Source organism: Antennarius striatus, chromosome 7 (genome assembly GCF_040054535.1).
Source record: "Antennarius striatus isolate MH-2024 chromosome 7, ASM4005453v1, whole genome shotgun sequence".
Lineage (NCBI taxonomy): Eukaryota > Metazoa > Chordata > Actinopteri > Lophiiformes > Antennariidae > Antennarius > Antennarius striatus.
In genome coordinates, this window is record NC_090782.1 from 12,536,126 (window position 1) to 12,557,661 (window position 21,536).

Genomic DNA, 21,536 nt, shown 5'->3' on the forward strand with positions numbered 1-21,536 from the left:
AGTTCATGTTACAGGCTGCTGACCTGCAGCAGAATACGATTTAATTCCACTTTGTCCTTGGCAAGGCCTTCACTCAGGGCAGCCATTTTGGCCAGAGAATCTTTTTGGATTGCCTCCTGATTCCGCAGTTTGGTGAAGGCTAACTCATGGGCAGCACTCTGGGCCTCCATCTGTGGAGGAAATATTTTTATTGTTGAGCCACTGCCACCGTGGCAATCAATTAATGGCTCAGTGCCGCAATAATCGATATTTGAAGGATTCAAATCTTCAGGCATCCTGGTGCAGGGCAAAGCAGCGGACCTTGCTGAGAGCCAGAGCGAGGCTGGCCTTATCGTCCTCCAACACCTCCTTCTGCAGGGTGATTTGACTCAGAGACTCCTTCACTGTCACAAGTTCCCGACGCAGATCGGAGTTCTTCTCCTCAAGCTCCTCCAGGCTCCTCTCACTGAAACACCAAATGACTCTTTTACACTGTTTATTTGTCTCACACACACAGGCAAAGACATTTTATAAATAAAATCCCTAAACAATAATCCATCTGCACTTTGAAAGATGGAGAAATGCTGGTGCCAAAGGCAAGGCCACTTAGGGAGTTAAATCTTAGCTGCATCGCATGACTTGCTCCAATTCTCAGCTAATTACATTTTTTGAAGCACAAGAACCCCTCAAATCTTGCATGAGTGCAGTAATGCAATGTAAATCATTTACATTTTCATCCAAATGTCATCTGGGTACATAACCGGACAGAGGATGACATATGTTACTGATCTGAGTGCTAAACAAATGGAGCTAGAGAACAATCACGGGCGATGAGGAGTGCGTTGTGTAACAGTGGTTCTGCCTGTTGTTTCTGTACCCTCTCTGGACCTCCGTGTGCTGCCGTGACAGCTGCATCTCCAGATCTTCCCTCTGCTGCCTCAGGAGATCTCGTTGTCTCTGGAGCTCTAGCGATGAGCACTGCAGTGACTCCAGCTCGGCAAGCTGGGAGTCCACCTCCTGCTGTAATCCTGACGTCATCTTCTCCAGGCTGCCCTTCTCACTGTGAGACATACAGCCAGAGTGGGGCAGAGGAGAAGAAACAGAGAGAGAATGTAAAGATTAGACTCAGTGACCACTAACATCATCATTATCACATAACTTAATCTTCCTCTTTACTCCTTGTTTAATGTTGCGTAAATACTGTTTTTGGGAAGCCTTCAAACATTTGAATGCTCTGATAAGGAGAATAACAATAATTAGTCGTTATCATTAAACCCAAACTGCAACTATCGTCATCTTAACTGTTGCATTTTCTTCAACAACGTTTAGTCCAAATGACAGTTTCACACACACCACAAAAAACCCAGTAAAAAATATGATGTGTAATATCCAGCCAAGCTGTACTTACTGAAGTACAGCACTGAAGCCAGGACACAATCAACAAAAGAGAGGATAGCTGTGGGATCAGTAGGTACCTGGAGATGAGTTCAAGTGAGCAGCGGTATCTGCTGCTGTCTCTGAGGCTTTCCTCCAAAGCCTTTTTAGCCTCCACATTCTCCCTCCTTACTTCCTGAATCTTCTGCTCCAGCTCTCGTCTTTGCGCATCCCTCTCCTTCAGGTGATCACGCAGTGTGTCCACTTGTTCCAGGGCAGCGTCCAGACGCCCACGCAGGTCCTAAGGTGTATGCATGGATGTAAAGTTTGTAGTATTTACGTTAAACATATTAAACACATCAACATTTTTGGCATTGGACTGCCTGACATTATGCTTTATTTTCATGTGATCACTCGTGACAGGTTAACTTTAGTGTGTAAATGATTTTTCCTCTTAGATCGCTACATTTGCATGTCTTTCAAATTCATGTAGGAGTTTAAGAATAAACTACAAAACAGAGAAGAGTCTGAGAAACAAACATAACTATGTAAATATGTAATGCATGTACTATATTACAACCTCTTTAATGAAGAGAGACTAAAAGACCAGCTACTTTAACAAACCTGAGTTTGTTTCTGGTGCTTGTAGAGAGCGCTCTGCACAGCCAACAAGGTGTTGTTCTTCAGAGGAGACCGGCCGAGATGAGATGAGGAGGAGATGCTTTCAGGGCCACTGCTATCACCCTCACTACAGACACACTAGAGGTAACAGACATGGTGAAGAAGCATGGGGAAAAAAAGTTATTAATGCACGATCTAACTTCTTTGTTTTGATCTGACCTGGTGAACATGGAATAAAATCTTTTGGAGTGCTTGGATCTCTGCATGGAGGATTTCCATCTCTGCTTTATCCTCTCTTTTCCTTGTCTCCTGTGCAGGAAACCATCAGGGTCAGATAAGCAGAACACATAGAGCACACATAAGCCTGACATTCCCCAGACGGCAGCCCTCTAGACGAGGAAGTTGTGGCGTTTATCAAGCCTAAGCCCCAGACTACATGCTATTTAGCCTCCTCAACCACTCAACTATCTGCCACCTCCCAGTCGTGATTCCCACCATCCTGTCCAGACTGATCTGCATGGCGTGGAGGCTGGCGTCCTTCTCGCTGTTCTGGCTGCGGAGGTGCTTCAGTGCATCGGCCAGCTCCAAGGTCCTAAAGGAAAGCACGGATGTAAAGGGATAAAGAACAATAACAGACATCCATGCTAACAGTGAGAATAAGTCTCCGCTGCAGCCCCAGTGAGAAACAATATACTCCTCCTCTGCTGGATCCTCAACACTATCGTATTCTCTCCACTGAATCACAGGAATAACAAAGATCTTTCAAGAGATGAAGAGACAGCCAAGATCCAGAACACAAAGCCACTGACGGTCCCTCTCCTCTGACAGGAGCACCCAGGAGAAGGTACTAAAGACCTGATTCTTCTAAGAAGGATCAAAGTTCCAACGAGGTTCTAGGATTCCATTCAAAGGATTAAATATGGTTTCGTTCTCAATCAGAGGAAGAGCGTGATGTTTGTAACAGATCCAAAGATTGTTCTCCAAAGAACACTGGCACACTTTCTGTTTCAGTATGATGATTTTTTTTTCATGTCAGTCACTGAGATTTAAATGACTCAGGTAACTGAAGAATGTTGGGTTGTTGCAGTCAGAACTTATTTTACACTTTCTTGTAAAAACATTTATGACTGCAAAAACCCCAGTCTTGATTCCCATGACTGGGGAATCACGACAGGTTGTTGTGTATAGATTTTTGAGAGATATTGTAAATTGAGGGCCAAATTGAAGATAAGTAACCAAAGTGTGAAAGCTTATATCTATGTGTTCTATCATTTGGCTGAACAAGTGATCCCATCTGGATTTAGAGATGACTTTACCTGGAGTTCAGTTCAACTTTCTCTGCATCCCAGCGACCCTGCAGCTGCATGGTCTCTCTCAGCTTGTCCTTCAGCTGCTTCTCCACCACTGACATCTCCACACCGCTAGAAGTGTTCTCCTGTGTTACTTTGGCCTCTAAGTTCATGCAGGCAACATGCAGCTGCTGGCTAGCTGCAACGCTTTCACCACGCATATCAGACAGAGTCCTGTTGGACAAATCATGATTCACAGATTTTATCAAAGTATAGGAAGCACGACAAACTGTTTTTAGTTCGCATGATAGCAAGTGATTAATCCAACTAATACGCTGTCAGTTTGCATTTAGAAAGGATGGATGTCTGCGGTGGCAAAGCTCTGGGATCAGGGCTGGCTTTGAACTGACTTCAGTGTAAGTTGCAGCCCAGCATCTGACATGATCACAGCTGTCGATGAGCAGTGGGATCGTAAGTAGAGAAAATTACTGCTAGGAAGTGCACAGAGTGGTCCAACATGATAGAAGCCATGTCTTAAAGGGTTCAAGCTAAGCCCTGATGGATGAATTCAACAGTGAGTTGAGGCACCTTCAGCCATCTGCAGCCCCAGCGAGGAAACAATGAGAGGGGAGACTACTGACCTGGTTGACCTTCCCCTCTTTGAACCTCAGCTGAGAGATGGATTGTGGTTGCATTTGTGAATGTGAGACACAAGAGAGGCTGGGGTTCCTGTGGAATCTTGAATAGCTGGAGGGATTCTGGCAGCGGGCCACGCTCACCTGTCAGTGAAAGTCCTAAGCTGGGTGAAAGCGCTCCGCAGGGAAGCAGCCTGGCGCCACAACGCTCTGACACGAGCCTGTTCACGAATAAGCCGGGAGGCACACGTCTGCAGAGAGAAGCAGGCAACAAGGGTGGGTGACTGCTTACAGCGGATGATGCCACCTCTCATTTTATTGTGATCCCAAACAGATGCAAAACTGGAACTCCTGGACACTGACACACTGGCACACATACAAATAATTGGATTTCCTTAAATCAACAAATGTAATCCATTTACAGCACGAAGGCCAGAATGTTTGCACAAAAGTTTCCTCCCCCTCAGCAACTGGAATGTTTTCACAGGAAACAACAACTCAAAAATCATAGCAGAGAAACGAACAGGGAATGAGCGTGAATTTACAGAACTGGCCATGAATGGAATTCCTACCCCATGTGAACTCAACGGGAGTTTAATTGCACAATCTCTGCGCAGGAAGGGATAAACTCTCCCTGTTGCTTTTCTCACCCAAGCAGTTCATTTTTGCGGTTTTTCTCACCTCTTGCTCTGTGCGTAAGCGAGCGTCACACAACTCAGCGTCTTCGCGAGCCTTCCACAGGCTCTCTGTCAGCCCGTGGTTGACCACACCCGCCTGCTCCAGTTGTTCCCGCAACACGGCGTTGACTTGGCTGAGGCTGGCACACCTGGAAGGAGCGAGATGTTGACAGACCATCTGGCACTTCACACGTGATAAACAACTGTCTTCCTGTAACCTCTCCACAGCACCGAGACGCTGTCACTCTTATAGCTGGCATGTCAGCCAGCAGATCCACCCGTGCCAGCCAAATCCACAGGTCCAGCATTTGTGACAGTTTCAAAACATCTGCGTCAACTTATTTAATTTCAATCAAATTTGCTTGTATAGTCACTGACAAAAATGTTTACATCATTTGGACACTAAACACACACCCTGTAACAGGAAAGCATGCTTCATTGCTATGTTTGGTTATCTGTCTGACGGGAGGCCAAAAGCGGTTGTTTACATGTATGGAATGATGTCATGTTTTAAAGGGCATTGTGAAAAGGGTTCCAGTAATATAAGTTAAAACATATAAGTCATGGTTAGAGACTTAATCTCTGCATTACGTTCGCATTAAAAAGTGATTGAGTGCATTTCAAATAAAGTTCCATAACTGAATAAATCACAGGGCATTAAAATCTGGCTTCAGCTGCGGAGGTTGGCCCGTACCTAACGTGAAGCATCGTTAAAATGCTTTGGGAGAAGAGAGCCAACCTAGTGCCACTAATTTTCTGTGACAAATTGGATGCTGAGATTATCTGCCAAGGGCATGTTCTGCCTTCTCTCTGCAGCACCAGCAGAGAAAAAGAAAAAAAAAATACGGCAGCAAAGCTAAAGGAACTGCTGGGAATATCCATACATTTCACAGAAATATTTCAACTCACTTTCTGCTCCTCTAAAAGGCTTATTCATGAATTTACTGCTCAGGTCTGCGTCCAATTGTGACGCCCTGCTGTTGTAGGTTGATTTCTGTGGATTCCAAACGTTGTGCACTTTTCCTAACACCACCACTGATGAGTGCAGCTGGTCTTGTTTCCCTCAGCCTATCAGTCACCTCTTCTGCTCTTCTTCCAACAGAGCAGACGTCTTCTGGATGGCCATGTTGAGATCCTGCTCGGTTCGCTGCTGACGCTGGGCTGTGTCCATGTTGGCCTGCAGCTGAACACACACAGACACACAAAACACACCACCACTACTACTGCTGGCATTCTGATAACCATTCAGTACATGCTACCATGAGGAAATTAGCAGTTACACCAAGATAATTATAGCGTAAATATGCTAACTCAAAAGCGCTGTAGAAACCACTCAGCCAAAAATAATATTTGGAGGAATTAGATACATTTCAATAAAGTCACAGATCATGTTCATGACATGTAAAATACTTGGGTTCTGCAGAAATATTTTACCGGTCGTTAAAATGCCTTTCATTGCTTGCATAAACAACCATTAATAAACAAATGAGCACTAAGGACAGCTCTGTGTTGCAATAAAATTGTTATATGGCGATATAATGGTTTATAGTTTGAAGGCCTCACTTGATTTTAACAAGTTAAACAAAAGCACATGCTTTCATGTGACTTTAACACCAATATTATTTTTTTCTAGATATTTAACTATTTCTATTGACAGTAATTATGATCAAGATTCATTTTAATATTCTGCACAAGTATTTGCTAGGCGAAGGAATCTATTATTAGCACTTCATTTCTGTTTCAAATGCCTGATGCAGTAACATGGGAAGAGTTTAATGGAGCAGGCAGTGACAGCTGAGGCCTGGACTGGAGACCCCGACAGGTCGGTCGGTTCCAGATGCTTACCAACAGCCTCATCTTCTCAGACTCTGAAGTCTTCCCCAGCACCTGCTCTTCTAGTTCCCCACATCTCTTCTTATACTGAAGAACCTTATGCAAAACAAGAGTCATGTTGAAAACCTAAGAAAAGTCTTTTGTTTCTTTTTGTTATGCATAGTTAATGAGTAGTGAGATCCATTTGTCACCTTGTTCTGGAGCTTGTGAACGAGTTGGGCCTGTCGCTGCTGGGCCTCCTGGTATACCTGCAGCTTTTGCAGATAAGCTCTCTCCTGGTTGTGTGAATGCAGGGATCCTAGTAATGTGCTGTCCTGGTCAGAGTCCACTGCTGATGACAGAATCAGCATCTGATCCAGCTGATGGAGGAGCACCAGGGTAGCTTTTTCAGTTTGGAAATGAGGTTTACACATATTATCATATGTATCTCAAAGCTTCCTGTGCTCTGCTTTACTGTCATTGGGACACGGAGGGGTGGTGTAGGCCTTTTGAGCTATAACTTTACATTATATAGACGTGCTTCTGAAAAAATAAAAAGTTCAGGCATGATGACTTTCTTTAAATTCTGAACATGGACTATCCCTGCATATACATGTCAAAGCTAACATAAAACAAGTCATCTTGAGTGGAAATGACTGAGTTCATATCTTCTCATAACACCAATAATGATCATATCAACTTTGCAAATAGTTCCTTAATGGTAAACCATTGATTGACTAGATCGATCCAGAGGCGACGGGGGTACATTCAGCACAATCGTGCGCCTCAACTCAATGGAAGACCATCTAGTTTCCCGGTATAATATGTATGCATACCGGAGTTTATGTTTGATGGCTGTATTTGTCCAAGCAGTATTTGCACTGGTCTAGTAGAATCTCAAATACTCTCCAGTATCTGAGATCCAAATGTCCTGTAACCTCTCAACCTCACACAACCTAAACTCCCCCTGCACCACCCACTCTCTACGCTGGTGCCAGACACCCTGTCCTCACTAATACAAACCACATGGCCCCAGAGCACTGCAACATGCTGCGTGCCTTCAACTGCCCATGCAGCCTCCTCATTTAAAAAGAGAGTAGGAGAGCGAGAGTGAGGGAGCCCCTTCAATGCAACCCACTCCAAACCACCATCCAAGCCCTCAAATCAACTCTGCGACCCACTCCTTCCCTCCCACCTCTCCTCTGTACCTCATCTCTTCTCTGGGTGCTTAATCTCTCCAGCAGGATCCAAAAGAACTGAGACAATAGTCTCACTGTTCAACACTGAACCCGGCCACTTTGCCACCATTATTAACACATTTTCAAGTGCTCCTTTCAGAATTTTATACTACAAACGTCGCAAACGGCCATCATCGTCTTGGCTCTGTGTTATTGGTGTTTTTCTCCTCATAGGACACGGGCAGCACAAAAGCTTCTTTTACTGCCCGTTGTTGAGGTGACAACTTTAGGGACTGAGAAGGGAAGAACAACATGGGAGGAGTGTTTAAAACATACAAAGCTGCAGCAGCTGTGTTTAAAGTGACTCCTGGAAACATCTGTGTGTGAAGCATTAGTGATTATGCATCTTTTCAAGTATTTTGGCATTGCCAGAACAATAACACTGACTTACGAACTAGCATGCTCTTTATAAATAAACCTTGAATACATGACCACAGCACATAAGGTTAATTACAGCACGTGAGAGTAATCTCCATCTGGAGCCTGATTGAGGTCTATGATGCTGCTGCTACTTTAAGGGACCGACCAGACGTTATATTATTGCCTCAGTGTATAAAGATATAAAATGCAGCGAAACTCGACCAATCTCCCCGTCATGAGAACATACTTAGAAGTACAATAACCACAGTTGTGTCCACATAGATGTCACCAAAAAGATAAGGATGTAGAGTCAATACAGTACATTTTGCTGCAAATAAGCAATAAACTAATTCAACTAGTAAATACAAATACAAACTTAGTTGATGAGGTGATAATAGAGGATACAAAACAAGTGAGTTGATACTGCACTTCAACAGTTTGTTGTGAACGCTGCTAGCACAATGAGAAATATTTCAGTGAGTTCTTCGGTGTGCATCACCTTCTGTATGAAGATGCACATGAACATGCAGGCTTGTCAATGTTTTCCCACAATACTTCACAAAGAACTTGGCAATACACCAACAAAGACAAGCCGTTATCCCAGGAGCTGGTGAAGAAAGATGCTAGTAACCAAGTTTCAAAAGCATTTTAATATTAACTTAATATTAATGTTTGTGGCTCTAATTGATTGAACTGAGTTCAGTTAAAAGAGCATCTTGTGTATATAATGAAAAATATGTGCATCAGCCTCCACAAATAGTGTGACATACAGTAGATTAACAGGCCCTATGTCACATTTTCAGTTCAGCTCACCAGCAGCTGTAACAGCTGTACCCCCCCCCCCCCCTCAACTGTGCACTCAGTGACCAGGTGAACCTGACAACTTCTGCAGGTCCCCACCCAGCCTGGGAGAGGAGGGTTGCTCACCCATACATACATAGCTGCTGTGTGTGGGCTTCTTGCCAGCGCCTCGCCCCTGCTGTACACCACAGTGGGGATGATTTTTTTTTTTTATTGTTTCTCTCCAGTCAGCTGTAAAACAGGAGGCCACGGGCTGCTCTGGATTATCCATGCTCCATGCAAGAAGCTCCCAGGAGAGCACCACGAACGGTATGTTGTGGAGACTTTCACTAAACTCACCTACTCCACCGTTTACCTTCCTGCTCTGTGTGCATTATTCAGCCTTAGCACCCTCATGAGTTTGAACTCGTTATTCTTCACCAACAGCCATCCATTGATGAATGTAAAGAGACAAAAGAGGGACGAGACTAATCCAGCCTACATCTGCCCCAGCTCAGGGGCTTACCTGGTTTACTGGGGGCCCTGAAGTGTGCTTGGTGAACACGTTTCTATTTACGATCTGCCTCAGTGTACAATCACTGAGGAGCAGACTCCCAGGGCCCCGAAAGTTGGAAAAGACTATCCCAATGTAGTCTGACTCTTTGAGGTCACCTACTGCCATTTTTTTCAATAAAACTCAAGATGTAATTCATAAAAAAACAATTTTCTCGCAATGGTTTTAATACCTCCATATGGTTACTATGGTTGCTTTCCTTTTTTTAAAAAAATTCCCTAGTATCAGTTTCTTGAGTCCCGCTTATGTTTCCAAAGTGAGAGACTTTTCAGCCCTTTAAAATGTGCTTTGAATTAGTTTTTTTTATATTTTTTGATATTTATGATTTGTGCCACTCCTTGTATTGTCTCTTTTGATAAATATTTCAAACAACATAAAGGGATAATCTTGCTTTGATTTATCTGCCAAAAAAAGAATCAATTTCAAGGCCCTTGTGAAGGCTTTGGTGTTTGGGCCAAAACTTGCTGCCTTGCTCATGTGGTCGATCAAAATCCAATCCATTTCAGTTACCTAGTTATGAGTGCAATTTTCTTCTGCACTGATCTAAACATTAATAACGAAGCAGCTTAGCTGACGTTTCAGCTGCTGGACCCGTACCTGTTCACCTTACAGCAATGTCTTTTATCTCAGACTCAGGATTGCTCAGATGTGGCCGTGACTGCAGAGTCCAGCCAGGATGTGAAGGGTTACAGCTGCAAGCGTTTTCCCTGGCTTGGCGTGGACCCAGAGGCTTAATAAAGGGAATTAATGGAGTGCACTATCTGTCAGATTCCTAAACACAGCTGGAGCGGATGTCCATCGCCCCCAAGCTGCCCAAAAAACTTACTATCCTACTTCAACAACATAACCCACCCACCCTCCCATTAGCCCCAAGTGCTGACTCTGTGAAAGAGCCCCAGCTGATTGTGAAAGCTGTTTATGTATCATCACTGACAGTAATTACACAATGTGGAACAACAAACAGGGAGAGTGGAAGTGGGATGGGGGGGACTGCTGTGAGTGTGTTACCATGGAGTGAACTTCTCAGTTGTGGGGACAGCTGCTGCAATGGCACACGAATTACCTGTGAAAATACAGCCGCACTAATAATACATGCTCTGTACTTACAAGCATGTGGTCAGTCTCACAAAAATTAACACTATGCCCCCAACCCTTCCCCACCCTACCCCTCAGCAAGGACAATACTTCACAAAACCATCACACATATAACCCACTCAGTCAGTGGAAGACATCACATCTGACAGGCATTCCTGACATGTGAAAAAGAGCTGAAAGGGAGCTGAAAGTCGGACTTTAAAGTGGGGTAACGTGAGCAGCTTAATGTCAGATGTGGAAAAGGTTTAATGGATTATTTACATCAAGAAGTTCAGCGCAGATATGGACTTTCAACCCTGTTTTCTCTGGGGAAGGCAATTAATTTTATTCCTAAATGATAGTGGTAGTTTTTTTGGCAGTGCTCCATATAATATGCAGCCTGAAGGAATGGGTCTCTGCCAGCAGGAAAAACAAACTAGAAACAGAGGATGGTAGCAGGGTGAAAGGGGACAGTAACACAACCCCTAAAACACACTTTATCTGCTCCAACTATGTTTGACATGGTTCTCATGTCGACATCAAGGGAATGCAGCGTTTCAGAGGGCACAGGCAAATGGCAGTTGGTGTCAGAAATCATTCAGCGAGAGTTTATCTTTATCCGACTGAGTGCAGCGATGTCTTATCCTGCAGCCACTCGCTAAGTGTCGAGCTGATCGGGTATGGATTGTGTATGGCTGAGAACAGACATACTGGCTGGGCTCCAGAAACAACACACAGGCTGCAGAATTCACTCTGACAATGTTCTTCAACCTCCTGAGGTAAACCGGGTCAACAGTTGTCCTGGTCCAGGTGTCATTTCTGGGTCAGTAGAGATCACAGAGACGCAGAGGCCAGCTCTCTATCAGGTCAAAGACACTAAAACAAGGTTAGGGGATAATAGGGGAAATAAATTCATAAGTAAATAAATAATGGAATAAAGAAATACTAAGGATTGGGATGAAAATGTGTTTCTCCTCTGTTGATGGGCCTGCATAACATCATCTTCCCGGAATACGGCTAAAGCCTTTGTTTCAAACTGTTAATAAAAAGCTTCTCTTATCTGCTCCTGTGAGTTTGGAAAGAATAAAATGTATGTAGTTTAATTTTATGCTGCAATGTGGATACAGTGTCCACAAAACACACATCACAGAGTGTATTTGATTTTGGTGTTTGTGCACCAACAGTTCTGAACAAGCTCTCCACAGCCAAGAGTTTGCAACTAGCAATGCAAATATTTGCACCACACAAAATTACTGAGGAAAAAGTTGATGTTTGTTAATTTAATAAGAGATATAAATGCACGTCTATACTTTGAGTTCAGATCTTCTGTATAACAATGCAGTGATGGTTTCAGCAGATTACAATGTATTGCTACAACTTGACACTAAACACAGAGCAGAGATGGTTCATTTTAGAAAATATATTAGTGAAGCTCCTGAACAAATCACTTTTTTTAGAAATGGAGTAATATTTTTGAAACGATGTATTCAACATATTATTTCTGATGTAGTTTAGCATTCAGAGCAAATAATATAAAGCTTTTCTAAAATGCATCCACTCTAACACAGTCAGAGTGGATCTAATCACATAGTCCAACGATACTTAGGTGTGGATGTGGCCCTGGATGAACGTAAATCTGATGCCTATGAAAATATAAGTGTAGAAAAGCATCTGTAAACACAAAGCTTCCACCAACTAGGTTAAATTAGTGGGGGTCAAAAAAGATATCAATTACTTAAACTCTAAAACTGATTGATCAGCTTATCAGTTTTCTCTTTTTTTTTCCCTTTTCAATGTTGTATTGTAATGAAAGGGATAGTGAGTCCTGTCTTTGTTTTAAAGTTTATAATACTTTGACAAGCATTTACCAACAGTGTGTTTGGAAATATTTATGTCTGCAACTGAATATGACATTACCATCACATGATTCAACGTAATGCCAGTGGATGATAATAATAATATCTGTGTGTAACCGTGTCATTATAATGACGGTGCATGGATTATACTGTTCGTCTGATACGGTCAGTCTGGCAGTAAACATTGAGGGAGACAGATCCTCCAGTAGGACTGTAGGCCTTGATGTTAGCTCACAGCTAAGGCAGTATATCTAGCATTCATTAGCGTGCCACATCAGCATCACATCAGTGCTGAGAGTGTCTAATCAAAGCTGCAGGTAAAAACAGTCAGGAGACGGGAGCTTTCATCAGAGCAGACAAGTCACCACAGGAGTCTAATAATGACCTTGTTGACTTGTGAGACGCTGCTGGGAAAACATCCACTGAGCGAACAGCTCCAACTGCTGTAGGAGAAAAAATGGTCGGTGCTGACCCTCCACACTCTAAAACTGTTCCTCAGTGGTGTGAGCCTCAAACATAAACAACACAAGCTGGTTTCTTCTGTTTGGGGCCTTTTCACATATCTAAAAATAACAACAAAATTAATATGCTGTGTGTGTGTATGCGTGTGTGTATGTATACAGTATACAGTATATATACAGTACATATACTGTATATATATGCACTTTTTTTTTATTCGTCTGTACAGCACTTTGGTAGACTGTGGTTGTTGTAAAGTGCTTAACAAATAAAAAGATTGGATTGGATATACAGTACAGTACAGTATATATATATATATATATATATATATATATATATATATATATATATATATATATATATATATATATATATATATATATGTCAAGCTAATGAAGTTATATTTATAGCCTTGGTTTAAAATAAGCTCCAACTGCAGAGCGAGCGGTAGGAGTTCATTAGACTTGAGTAATAGAATGAGGGCAGTGTTATCACAAATGGCTGCTTTGTGCACCATGAAAAATGAGCTTTTTCTTTGACCGTCTCCAGGGAGGAGGCCAGTGACCTTCACAATCCCCCACCTCCCCACCCCCACCTGAAACAGAAGCGACTACATGGAGGGGCAATGAAGGAGACGCCGGTCCTCATGAGCGCAGGGGGGTCTGAGTCTACCTGAACAAACCACAAGGAAAGCCTTCATGGAGCCCCCACCTCTTTCTTATTTACACTTACAAACACATGCACACACACGCATGCAATAACACACACACACACACACACACACACACACACACACACACACACACACACACACACACACACACACACACACACACACACACACACAATGCATGCTCAAAGAGTACTTTCTGTAAAATATAAATTTTAATCCTGCAGCAGGTAATTAAAGAAAAATGTATGACATAAAATATGTGCTTGTGCCAAGTCACATTAATTTAATCCTGAGTCTGTACATGTATTTTTCCAGCTCAGTTTTCACTACAGTACATGTAAAGCTGCCTCAACCTTCCCACAATGTTTGTTTGTTGAACCCCAGAAGGCTTTCCCTGCTGGAAAGAGTGGTGCTGCACTGATGTTTACTGGGACCGTATTCCATTTCAAACGCATGGAGCTTTCTGCTGTCAATGCTCTAGTGTGGCTGACCTTCTTGATCTCATCTCCAAACAAAACTGCACAACTTTACCATTGACAGATTTCCATACTCCAAGTCCTGTAAGAGGAGCATTAACATCTGACATGACAAACAATGTCTGCCAGCACAGTGTGGGTCTGCCAAGCTGGTGAAAGATCAACTCTCTATGTGAAAACTGTTCACACAGATACTGTTTGATGAGGTGTGTTGTGATTAAACATGTGACATGGCTCTAGTCAGGGTGCTATGAAGTGCATCAGATGTACTAACCCAGATGGCAGGACCTGTGTCTGCCCCATTTAGTGAATTTTTGATAATTTATACCACTTTTAGATATAGAACAAATATTTCATCTTCATAATAGAGTCAGAATGAATGTTAAAAATGTCTGCTATGCTGTATAGCTGACCCTGACCTGAGACACATGCTGCCCTGTGTAACTCCTACCCTTTCTGTGAGGCTGGTGTGTTTGGCCGGTGGCTGGTCGGAGTCCATCTGGCTGGGAGGCAGCTTCTCCCTCAGGGTCCTGCTCTCTTCCAACTCGTTGGCCTGTGAGCTGCCAGCTGGGAGAAGAGAACAAGTGAGTGTTAATCCTCCTCATGCGGTGTAACGATCACTAACATCGTGTGAGACTGATTTAAAAAAAATCATTTCAATCAAAGGTGTCTTCCCTACCGGCCGCCTGCTCTGCCAGGTTGCGGGTGATGATCTGTCGGATGTGGGTGGAGACGAGTGTAGGTGTGACGCCAGACTCCTGTCCATTACCTAGAAGTGTCAGAGATCTCTCACCTGAGCTGCCATCAGAGTGAAGCAGGGACTCCTCCAACTTCTACATCAGTCAGGCACACAACAGAAGAGACACTAAATACACATCTTAGACATCTGTACTTCTGGACAGTTTTATAGTACTTGTTCCTGAGTTCATGTTTTCCATTCATCTGCAACTTCAGCTCATGAGCTACTGCCAACTGAATGGCAGTAGCTCAGTCCACTAGGTCTTGGACTGGGGACCAGAAGGTCACTGGTTCAAGGCCTGTATACACATATATAAGCATGTTTAATATGTAGTAAGAGTGAAAAGATCATTTCTCCAAGGGGATTATTAAAGTGCATTTCTTTTTTTCTTTCTTTCTATTCTTTGTGACCTCTTTTTTAGTCCACTGTATTTATTTCAAATCTTTAGATTCTGGTTACTTTGCAAAATCTGGTAAATATTAATAAAAACTGTATGACACTTTGATCTGGGGGGCACGGTGGCGCAGTGGGTAGGTCTGTCACTACACAACACGGCGGGTCTGGCTTCGAATCCCGCTGTGTGCAGAGTTCACATGTTTTCCCCGTGTCTGCGTGGGTTCTCTCCGGGTTCTACAGCTTAGTCCCACCTCCAAAAACGTGTGCTTCAGGTTAATTGGCCCCAAGTTGCCCATAGGAGTGAGTGTGTGTGTGCGTGGTTGTCTGTCTTTGTGTGTGGCTCCATGGCGCACTGGCGTCGTGCCTGGAGTAACCCCCGCCTCACGCTCTATGCCAACAGGGATAGGCTCCAGCTCCCCGTGACCCACTGCGGCGGATAGTGGAGGAAAATGAATTAACACTTTGATCTATTACAGTATTATGGCTTAAACTATGAAGAGAAGTTATAACTATAGCAAAAAAAGGAGCATACATTGAACTATAATTGTTAAGTAAATTTCAGACTGGCTGCCCTCAGTTGTTGTTTTTTCTCTAGTGTTCATTACCATCGTCTTCCTTGATGAAAGTGTGGAGCAGGATATTCACCTGTGCATACCTCTCGATCTGTTTTATGTTAGAAAATCTACACACAACAACCAAAATGGTGAAGGGAAGCCTTTCCTGATGGTTAAAAGTTGGATTTGGGCTCATTCTGTATTTGGGATCTCAGTGAGGATTCGTGAACCTGATGGATTTTATTCATTTTATGTTGACCTTTTAAATAAAGCAGATATGCAACAACAGTCAACCAAATTAAATTTATTTTCTGTGAAATCAAATGCAAGGGATGCTGAGCATTTGTTTTTATAGGTGCTCGATGACGTCATTACATCCACCAGTTTCCTGCCTTGTTGCAGGTGTTTCTGCTGACATTAGCAAATCAAAGTAAGAGTAACCATGAAGGTGCGTTCACGTACCATAGAAATCCAGGGAGTAATGGAATGCGACCATCTCTGATCATATTCTTTAGATTATTGATATTATGAAAGGGAAGCCTATGAGACTTAAAGCCTTTTTTATAGTAGTAGAAAACACTCGTGTTGTGTTGTTGTGTTTGTTGTTGTATTTGGTACCAACCTGAATCACAGCCTCCAGTCCGGGTGAGTCTGCGTCCTGAGCCCGCTGAGAACTCATCACAGGACGGACGAGACACTCACGGCTCGTCGCTAGCTTGCTAATAAATTAAGCTGCTAATAATGATGCAATTAATGAATTCTGACAAAAGTTAAAGAAAAGTTAAATGTCGACCCAAAAAGAACCCAAACCCAGACCAGAGATTAACTTCATGGAATGGGAATCAAATTCACGAACCGCATCGGTACCGTATAAAGAAAAAACAGCTGAAAAATGCCACCGATAAAACTTCTAAGCAGATAATCTTGGAGGGCGGCTTCACTCCGGTCACACTGTTACCAAGGCGACCACGCGCTTCCGGGTCGTTGCCATAGAGATACAATGCTGGCTTGCGCGTTACCGTGGCAGCTCAGAAAGACGCCTCTCGCCAATGGGTTAATGATTGTCAAGGAACTAAATGCAAAATTAACATTTACATTTGTTTGACCAGAAGAACATTTAATAACACAAACATTTCCCAGATAAAAACCAACTGTAGCATCAATTATTACCATAAGCATCAAGGAAGCATCAACGACAAAGATTTAATGATTCACATGCAATGTCGATGACACAAAAAGAAATCAAATTCTACACTCATGATCTAAAGTATAAATAAAGACCTGCTGAGCAGTCAGGCAACGCATACAAGTAAACAAGAATACCTGAGGATCGTGTAACACACTATTCTAGAGCACAGTAACATCCTGGGTAAACATGCCATTTACATTGTAAGACAGATATATCTGTAACGCTGCTATGTGGAGTCCGTTGGGAAGAGCTCAGGCCACTGGGATGGATCAAGGAAGATGGTGCAGACGCCGCTGTAGAACCAAAGTCTGGGTAAGAAACACTCCACGTCCCAGGTGTTGGACGCTCGGTTGTAAACCTCCACTTCCACCCCGTAGTCCCCTTCCATGCCTTTCCAATGGCCTCCGGTGACAAACAACTTGCCATCCAGCGTTACCAGACCACCGTTCTCATGGAGCATGTGGAGAAGCTGGACCTGGAGGGAGGAAACATCAATATATAATTTTAAATGAAATATTGCAGGAATAAACGTATTCTTTCTGCGCTGGATGCTCAATGAGCATCAATACTAAGGGTTGTATGACTATGTTATGACTGCCTGAAGTCATATCTGAACCTGCCTTCTGCCATATGTTTGCCTCTGGATCATAGGAGTAGACTTTCTTCGTATTGTCAGCAACCAGATAGATAACTCCATCCACACAGACAGAACAAGGAGACGACAAATACTTTGGGAGAAAAGGTGAGCATACACTGCTCCAGCTTTCTGTAAAAAAAGATAACACAAACACTTTTATAATTGAGAAGACAGAAATTAAACACACTTACAATTTAAGGATCACATCGTCATGGCATCTATCTTCTATCGTCAGGGATGATCGATAATGACAGAGATCCACTGACATAACTAGAGGAAGAACAAATCAGATTATAACTATCAAAACTACAAATGTGATTTGATTCAAGAATATTTTTTACAAAACATCAGATGCTTAGTTAAAACGCTGTATAGCAGGTCGGATATGTTACAAGGAAATCAGCTCATCCAACACTGAGATATTTTCTATCCTGAGATATTTTTGCACATATCTCATGAACCAGATAAGATAGAAATACCAAACAAAAGGTGTTATAGCAAGGGAGGCAAGGGGATGAAAATTAGATCACAACCTTGACCTTGAAAAAGTAGGTCAAGGTCACATTTTCACTTCTATACCCTTTTAGGTACACACCTCTGAAACCTTATGGCAAATAGAATGCACCAGTTATATGTTGGATCATGGGTCTTTTATTAAATAACCCTACCTATGAAAGTAGGTCAGGGTAAAATTTTTAATTCAAGGGTGTCGCGGGATGTGACAGTCTCTGACTGCCTTGTTACCAATTGCAGTCAGTTTTCAGAAAGCTGTCATTTCACGGTGAATGTTGACGTGAAACTAATTACATTGAATGCCCTCAGACCCGAGAGGCTTTATGCTGCATGTTTTTCCATTTTTGATTGAAAAATAGAAAAACTGGTTATCCTTACCTATGACAGGATTGTAACACTGCATGGTCAAAGCGTTGTATTTCACAGCACATGAGCCAATCACATAGAGCTTCCCATGACACGCTGTGGCAGTGAAGTTCGTCACATACTTTAATGCGGGGCATGTTAGAGACCAGGTGTCATTATAAGGGTCATAGTGTTCAACTTCAACGTGAGCAGCTGTTGTACCTGAGGTGGGAAGAGGTTAAAAGTTTAATATAACACTTCAATGCAGCTATAAAACATCAGCCGGTTCCTCAAATCTGAAATATTTGACCATATAGGAGAAAAGCAAACACATTGTGACAAACTATCATAGCAGTGGAAACCATTAAAGGAAGATGTGCTACTTGAATTTATCATTTCATTTGAACTGCACAGCAGCTTTGAGGCACCACATGCAGGACCGTATTTATTTTCTCACCTCCAATGACGTAAATCTCCCCGTTGAGCGTTGCAGACGTGTGGTTAGTGCGAGGCCGGAGCATGGGTGCCACAGTTACCCACCTCCCCTCTCTTGTTATGTACCTCCAGGTCTCTGTGGTAGACCAGGTGTTGGTATTCGAACCTCGCGAGCCCCCTGTCACACAGACAAGTGCACTTTGCCAAAAGTCAGAGAATATTTTGCATTCCAAGAGAAACCTGTGAGTTCTGCTTAAAATGACAGACTTGTTTTGTTTTTGCTGCTGGAGTTTTGGTGTTTTGACTTGTAAGCACTTGACTCACCTGTGACATATACATCGTTGTTTAATGACACCATGGAGTAACCCCACTTGTTGGGGTTGGGGAAATTAGGGAGCTCATGCCACTGTTCTGCAGAAGAAAAAAAGGGGGAGGACATCTGTGAGAGAGGACGGGAAAAAAGCTCACAGCTTTCAAAATTACTTTATGAAAATGACTCATTCGTAGCAGGGAAATAAGGAGAAGATCTACAAATGGCCACAATTACTATTTAAATGAAAGTAAGTCAAAGTTAGGACGAGAAAGAAAGAAGCAGTTCATTTTTTTGGCACTGCTGTAAATGCTGTGGCCACAGTTGTCAACACCTTAACTTGAAACCAGTAATCTTCCAATGAGATGTGACAATGTTTTCATAAACATCCCATTAAAAACATGGACATGGGTGCCTTCTTCCAGCGCTGCATAATAATGATGATCCAATTTTGTCACATCCAGAATGCATTCCCCAAGAGCTGTTTTTCTATCAACACTACATTTAATGACCAATTACACATCTGCCAAAGTTTTTTTTTCCAAGGAATCAAAAGGACATTTCCCAACAAAGCTCTGCTGTAAAAAAGGCCTCTGAACTTAAACAAACTTGAATTTTTGTACTTGTCTTCGTGTTGTAGAAGCCACAATTCTTGCGCAGCAGACTTTGCAGTCTTGGATCTCTGGCTTCATCTTCATCTGAGTCATCTTCATCATCCGAGTCGTCCAGTGAACGACCTCCCATCACGAACAGAACTTCTTGCAAATTTGGTTGTGGACTTTGAGAGCTGAGTCTGTCCATATATTCTGGTGCCAAATCCATTTTCTAGAAAAGAAAAAGTCATCATGTTTTTGTATTCAGGTTGAATAAACAAGAGCGAGTGGAGGAAATGTGAACTCACTAACCTCTCTGTGAATTTTTTCCACAGCTTCTCTGCAGCTGGGAGAGGCCTGCACAAGACTGTCCTTCAGCAGGATGTCAGCCAGGTAGTCCAGGCTGAGTAGAGAGAGACGGGACAAGGCAAGCAGTTCAGGAAGATGGCAGAGCCGAGAGTCTTTGTGGTGTCCGACCCATTTTAGGATGGCACCCACGCGGGTGCACTCTGACCGGATTTGTAGTCCTTCATCGGAGAGACAAGCAACGAATCTGTCTTTTCCCATGAGCAGAAACTCCTCACCTTGTTGTACAGCTTCAAAGTTCTCCAAGAGAAAACCCAACGCTTTGGCCATCACCTCAGGGCAGCCATGGATCGCCCCAAACTCCAGGATACCCAAGCAGTTAGTGGCATCGATCTGGTGCTGGAGATATCGGCTGCACACGGCTCTCACTGTCTGGAACTGCAGCTGGCTGGAGGTGCGGATCAAACCCTCTACATTGCTCTGGTTTATGGTCAGTTTACCTGTGTAGGCAAAGTCCAGCAGGCAGCTGAGTATATCAGGATCAACATCGTGGAGCTCCACGCGGGCAGCTATGCTCTCCACAAAGTCCCCTGAGAACATGCAGCGGAAGTACGAGCTGCAGAGTGCCAAAACGCCGCGGTGACAGGGGAAGTCCCGACCGCCTGCGCTCAGAGTGACGTCCACCAGTTTGGGTTGAGAGCAGAGGGAACGCAAGCCCTCCAGGATGCTCTGCGGATGGGAGGACAGGCAGAAGTCCAGGTCGTCCACGTTACGAACCATGGTCACCTTCACGTCACGCCTTCCTTCAACTAAGTTTAGCAGTTGTCTGAGTGCAGAGAAAACATAAATAAATAAGCTGGAGAAAACATGACAAAATCCTGTCTATGAGAAGTTTGTTACATAAATGATATGAATTATTTTTCACCACAAAGTATATAACTCATTAAGATACTGAAATAACATTGGATAAAAAGGCAACACAGAAGGAAAGATGGTTTACAGGAACAATTAGCCATCCAAAATCATTACTTACAGAAAAAACTGCTGTCTAGTTGTCAAATAAAAGCGTATAAAAATAAAGGAGTAATACAGTGGGTACCATGCTGCAAACTAAAAAGGCAGAAGCTGAATAAAAATTCACCATAAAAATTAAAAAAGTTAATTCACAATTGTTACAGCTAAGGGGGACAGGTTACTCTTCTGATAGAGAAAGAAACAAAAATATACAAAGTTGTCTTGGATGTCTTCTTACATCGAGCGTCACTTCCAACACGAGCTACGAGGTACTTTTGGCTTGTGATCAGTGTATCTAATGTTTGGCTCTATTCTCTGAATACAACAATAAATTCCATTTCCTATCATCAAAACCTGTAAACTGAAACAAGTCACCAGCTACAAACTCACCACAGAACAGCGGAGAAGGGAAATAATGGCTCATCCTTCCAGTAAAGAAGCAGTTTGCAGCGAAGCAGCTAGGTCAGTCAACATGGAGTAGGCAGCATGGCGAAGAACTTTTGCCAAGTCACTGGGATTTGCTGCCTGACGGTCGGCTATTTTTAGGGCTGACAGTGACTCCATGCTGAAGTCAGACTCCAAACAACATGCATGGGACCCACAGCTGCTGTTTCAGGCACATGCCTGG

The 21,536-nt window shown here is 43.0% G+C and overlaps 2 protein-coding genes across 3 annotated transcripts in view; both read right to left on the minus strand.

The window, feature by feature from the left end:
* Positions 1–16,387, minus strand: part of crocc2 (ciliary rootlet coiled-coil, rootletin family member 2) — a 30,863-nt gene extending 14,476 nt beyond the window's left edge. The window contains exons 1-16 of the mRNA XM_068319656.1: positions 16,189–16,387; positions 14,557–14,710; positions 14,329–14,444; positions 6,600–6,767; positions 6,421–6,504; positions 5,655–5,758; positions 4,580–4,724; positions 4,043–4,149; positions 3,291–3,497; positions 2,470–2,566; positions 2,194–2,283; positions 1,978–2,112; positions 1,455–1,654; positions 857–1,039; positions 301–445; positions 24–170 (exon numbers count right to left, since the gene is read on the minus strand). Coding sequence (XP_068175757.1) covers positions 24–170; positions 301–445; positions 857–1,039; positions 1,455–1,654; positions 1,978–2,112; positions 2,194–2,283; positions 2,470–2,566; positions 3,291–3,497; positions 4,043–4,149; positions 4,580–4,724; positions 5,655–5,758; positions 6,421–6,504; positions 6,600–6,767; positions 14,329–14,444; positions 14,557–14,710; positions 16,189–16,245 — 2,139 coding nt within the window. The 5' untranslated portion in view covers positions 16,246–16,387. The remainder of the gene's footprint in view (positions 1–23; positions 171–300; positions 446–856; positions 1,040–1,454; positions 1,655–1,977; positions 2,113–2,193; positions 2,284–2,469; positions 2,567–3,290; positions 3,498–4,042; positions 4,150–4,579; positions 4,725–5,654; positions 5,759–6,420; positions 6,505–6,599; positions 6,768–14,328; positions 14,445–14,556; positions 14,711–16,188) is intronic.
* A 296-nt stretch (positions 16,388–16,683) lies between these two features.
* klhl30 (kelch-like family member 30) lies at positions 16,684–21,532 on the minus strand. 2 transcript variants are annotated; one of them, XM_068319692.1, is made up of 8 exons: positions 21,299–21,530; positions 19,901–20,720; positions 19,619–19,820; positions 19,010–19,096; positions 18,708–18,863; positions 18,284–18,472; positions 17,376–17,521; positions 16,684–17,230 (listed from the first exon to the last, which is right to left on the minus strand). In XM_068319692.1, the coding sequence occupies exons 2-8, from the start codon at positions 20,672–20,674 to the stop codon at positions 16,982–16,984; spliced, it is 1,803 nt and encodes a 600-aa protein (XP_068175793.1). In that variant the 5' UTR covers positions 20,675–20,720; positions 21,299–21,530; the 3' UTR covers positions 16,684–16,981. The 2 variants fall into 2 exon arrangements, with proteins under 2 accessions (XP_068175793.1, XP_068175794.1); XM_068319693.1 differs by lacking the exon at positions 16,684–17,230 and having other exon boundaries at positions 17,382–17,662; positions 21,299–21,532.
* Positions 21,533–21,536: the final 4 nt, after the last annotated feature.

Coding starts and splice junctions, on each gene's coding strand:
- klhl30 (XM_068319692.1), bottom strand. CDS start 20,674: ATGGTTCGTAACGTGGACGACCTGGACTTCTGCCTGTCCTCCCATCCG. Junction 19,821..19,900: donor TGGAAAAAATTCACAGAGAG/GTTAGTGAGTTC, acceptor TTTCTTTTCTAG/AAAATGGATTTGGCACCAGA. Junction 18,473..18,707: donor GGAGATTTACGTCATTGGAG/GTGAGAAAATAA, acceptor TTCCCACCTCAG/GTACAACAGCTGCTCACGTT.